The sequence below is a fragment of the Hippocampus comes genome, unplaced genomic scaffold (assembly GCF_001891065.2).
Source record: "Hippocampus comes isolate QL1 unplaced genomic scaffold, H_comes_QL1_v1.1 scaffold30, whole genome shotgun sequence".
NCBI lineage: Eukaryota > Metazoa > Chordata > Actinopteri > Syngnathiformes > Syngnathidae > Hippocampus > Hippocampus comes.
In genome coordinates, this window is record NW_017805705.1 from 87,372 (window position 1) to 91,923 (window position 4,552).

A 4,552-nucleotide genomic window follows, 5' to 3' on the forward strand; every position below is an offset into this window, starting at 1 on the left:
CTTTATAAAACATTTTGCAAAATATAGCCAAGGCTCATTTATTTAAATATGCATAAATAGCACAAACACAAAAAAACAAAATAGTATTCAACCCCCATTTCAAGTCAAATGTGATCGAGAGAAGTCCTTGTTGGAGACACATGACATTTAATTGATCAAACGACGATTCTGTGTCTCATTCATGTAGCATCAAAGTCTTTGGAAGCTTTACTTGCCTTTTTGAATGTGCTATGTACAATAGTGCAGCGGAAAGAGAGGGTTATTCTCATTTAGAATGCTTCCATTGTTGTGGATATCATATTTGCCCTTACACATAAATATTATGTAACATTAATCTTTGTCACTAATAACTTATGATTTCCTGAACATACTGAACGAACACATCATGGCATATTCCCTTTGAGGGCGTATCAGAACTGTTTCTGTTGTCAAAGAGCTGTCTGCTGTCATGCTTAGAAACCGTCCATTAGTTTTGTAAACATCCATCCATACATTTTCTATAACGCTTATCCTCACCAGGCTCGCGAGTGAGCTGAAATATCCCAACTGACTTTGGATGGGACAACCTGGACTAGTCGCCAGCCATTAGCAGGCCACCTATACACCAGACAAACACATGTTCACATTTACACGATGAAGCCAAATCAATTTTTTTTTCTTTCGTGTAAACGCTTATTGTAGGTTCACCTACGATTTTTAAAGATTGCTCTTGGGGGGGGGGAATACATTGCTATTTTTGGGCCAGGATGTATTTTGTCTATTTAAGATGCCATTTTTGTCATGCATCTGGTTGCGTGGCTCTCCAATGTGGGCCCCGAGTAGCATTGATGAAAAATTGCCCCCCCCCCCCCCATCAGTCTCCCGTCCTTGTTCTATAGTGCTTATTCTAATTAGGGTTGTGAGTACATCCAAGACGGTTCACCAGCAAATCGCTGGGCACATAAAGAGAAACAGACAAACAGCCATCCACACTTCGCGTTCAGACATAAAGACAGTTAAGAGTCTTCAATAACCTGCCATACACAGTTTTGGAATGTAGGAGGAATATTTAGTCCTAGGGGAGCGCCCCCTCAATATTTGGCAGAACATATTAACTCCACACAGGAAGGTCAAAGCCGTGCTAAACGCTCATACACCGCGCAACTTCTCATTCATTGTAATTGCAATGGCAACAAGCGCTTCCAAATTGCATGTAAACATTCACAAGGCTTCTCCGTTGTGCCATGTATGAATATGATGTGTTTTTTATTATCCTGCCATAAAAAATAGAAATGAAAAAGTGAGGAAGTTCACCGATTTCTGTTTTTTTTGTTTTTTTTGTCTCTCGATGCTCATGACGTTCATGTGGCGGACTCCGGGATGGGCGGAGCCCGCTCCAGCCTGACAGTCCAGGGGTCCGAGGCGGCCGCGTAAAAGGGCGAGCGAGCCAGTGCGTCGTCCAACGCAAAGGCAAAAACCCCTCGCTGCCGCTCTGCCGCATCCTTCTCCTCAACGTTGTGGTATGACTTAAACCCGTTCCCCTCCAACACACCCGCGGCGTTGGGCGGGCACAAGTAGCCGGCAGTGGGCGCAGAGCGCCAGGCGGTCGGTTTGCGGCCCCGTCGTGGGCGGGAGACCCGGCAGCTCTGCCTTTTGAGATGGCGGTGCAGGTGGTCGGAGCGTGTGAAACTCTTGTAGCAGTGCTCGCACTGGTAGGGCCGTACGCCAGTATGGATGCGTAAGTGGTTCTTCAGATCGTAGTTGTGCACGAATTTGGAGTTGCAGTGCAGGCAGATGTACGGACGCTCGCCCGTGTGCTTCCTCATGTGAATCTTCAGCTTGTCCTGTCTGCAAGGCGGGACACAAACACACACACAGCGTTAAAAAGGAGCTCGCTAAGATGACACCGCTTTTCAAAGCTGACTGGCTTTCTCCCTGTGTCTAAACCACTGTGGTCGGAACCCCCAAAAAGTACTACAATAAATCTTATTATGATTATTTTGACGCCATTCACACCAATTTAAGAGCCAATGCTACAGAAATGGTACTTTTAGCATCGAGCCATACAGTCCACAATAATGAAGAGAGCGTTGAATGTCACGTTGGGTTTTGCTGGCGGAAAGTGTGCCTTAGCCGTGGGTGGCTGTTACTTCACCCGCAGATAAATTAGCAGTTGGGGGTTTCCGCACTTTTTGAATCTTGAGTTGAGATGATTCTTAGATTGGTGGGTTAGAATATGAAAGGTGGCTGCTTCGTTTTCCATTCACCTTTCCTGCCTTTTGACAAATTAGAGCGGTGGGGTTCAGTTCCGTTTGGTACACAATTCATTGTGAGTCATTTGAAAGGGTATTGACATTTTTTTTGGGCACCCTTTTGTCAGGTGTCTTGGGCATCTATGAAAGTGTCAGAAGCCCCTTTCACTCTGTCCATCAAAGTATGCAAAACATGTTCTGTGTTTGAAACGTTTTAACACGGAAGGGACGACCTCACAATTTCCCCAGCATCTCAATCACGAAGCCGCTTTTTCACTGTTCTTAATTAACTCATTTAGTACCAGCCAAGTCTGAAAAGACGTTTAAAAACGTCTCTGGGAGTGAATGAGTTAAAAGCTGAGAGAGTGAAAGGAGTAGCACTCCACTCACCTGGTGAAGCGCACCTCGCAGATGGTGCACATGTAGGGTTTTTCCCCTGTGTGGGTCCTCATGTGTCGCGGTAGCTTCCCGGCCCCCTGGATGATTTTGTTACAGATGGGACACTGCTGTGAAGACTTGGGCTTGATCTTCCTCTCCTCCTCCAGCTGCCAGGGAGGGAAGAGCGCCCCGATGTGAGACGCTGAGTTCAGGAAGCTCAGGTATGAGCGGAAGTCAGGCTCGTCCTTGACTACCCCCAGGGAGTGGTCTGAGGTGGGTACGGGCCCGGCGGAGCTCATGGCACCACACAGCCCCGAGCTGACAAACTCCTTCAGGAAGTTGCCATGGAGCAGACCGGGCAGCGCTTCCTCTTTCATTTCCTCTTTGATGATCTCTCGCTTCACGGCCAGATTGAGGGGCCCGGGAGGCGGGGCGTCGGGCGTCGGGTAGGTGGCGGGGACCCTTGGGGAGCCATCACCCGTGCGAGGGTGCTGATGAAGCCCGGGTTCCAGGAAGTGCTTGGGAAATGCCGGGAAGTCGGCGGCCCACATGGAGGGGTAGAAGCCAGGCAGCAGGGGGGAAAAGCTGGCCCTCCTGTCCAGAGCAGACATGCGGGGGTACAGGCCGTCTTGGAGGAGCGACTCGATGGAGAAGTCCTTTAGGGTGCGGTTCTCCAGGTTCTCCTGCAACAAGACCGGTACCTTAGGAGAACGCTATTCGTCACGATTCGATTTTATCAGAACGTGTGTATGAGAATTGCGTTCGGTTCTCACTGGTCTTGTTGCCATCTTCCTATGCGTTAGCATCCAAAACCTTTAGCATACGAGTCTTGATCATTTCGCGTGAGCAAAAGCACAGATGCAACTTCCATCAACTCAGGCTCCTCAAATTGTTATCTCGCCATTTGAGAGAATCTGATCGATTCCGATTGGAAGTAGTCATTCAATGCAAGGCGAGATGAATACTCTTTATCGGTCGGCTTGAGCACTTTGTCTGCCCAGTTTGAAGTTGCAATAATAGTTAGCTTAGCTTTTCACACAGGGGAAAAGTCAATCAGAGCCTTGGCTGAGGCCTACCTGCTTCGCATGCATGCTGTCAGGCGACCGCTCCTGGTAAGTGGAGGTGCTGGGCGGCGGCGACTCGTCCATCCCCAGCGGCTCCCCCCTGCTCTCCGATGACCTGTCGTCATCGTCCTCCTGTTCGTCGTTCCTCGACCCGTCTTCCTCTTCCTCTTCTTCCTCGTCTTCCTCTACTTCTTCTTCCACCCTCCCTTCAGGCCCACCTCCTCGTCCCCCGCCGCTGTCCATGATCTCCAGGCACACGTTAATGATGCAGGGAATCTCCAGCATTTGCGCCGCGTTCAGGATCTCGCTGACATTGGATGCCGTCACCGTCAGCGTGGACGTGTAGGCGAACTCCAAGATGGCCCCATCAAATGACACGTCGGTGCTTGTTTCAGACACAAACAGACACTTGCACTTGTCTTGAAAACAAGACCTTGGCCAGTCATAACCATCTTTGTTTATTCGATGATCATTCGAATGACTTTAAAGAGTAAGATGACCCATTTGATTAGCACTCGGTGATGGGAGAACCACAAAAGAGGTCAGATCGTTTTTAAGATAATCACATCCTGACACAAAACGCTCCGCCGGCACTTTTTCTCCAACTTTATCGTACGAGATGAGGTGCTGCCCGGACCTGCCCACTGCCTGTTATTTGGCGGCTGATGCAAAATTGTTGTTTAAAACACGACTCAAAAAAATGCACAAAAATTCCCTGTCCGGTACGATTTTACAACAATTTTGTCGCTGAACCAGATTACTTCCATTATTTTTTTTTCCTGGGCAAAAAATAATCAAAGACTCCCTCAGTTCACCTGCGGCCACACACCTACGTCTTAGTTTATTGTCTTGTTGCTAGGGAATGGTTGCTATGTTGAC

The 4,552-nt window shown here is 48.4% G+C and overlaps 1 protein-coding gene across 1 annotated transcript in view; it reads right to left on the reverse strand.

The window, feature by feature from the left end:
• zbtb7c (zinc finger and BTB domain containing 7C) overlaps nt 1-4,552 on the reverse strand; it is a 5,601-nt gene continuing 1,049 nt past the window's right edge. The window contains exons 2-4 of the mRNA XM_019882791.1: nt 3,686-4,058; nt 2,622-3,292; nt 1-1,827 (exon numbers count right to left, since the gene is read on the reverse strand). Of these exons, the coding sequence (XP_019738350.1) occupies nt 1,341-1,827; nt 2,622-3,292; nt 3,686-4,058 (1,531 nt within the window). The 3' untranslated portion in view covers nt 1-1,340. The remainder of the gene's footprint in view (nt 1,828-2,621; nt 3,293-3,685; nt 4,059-4,552) is intronic.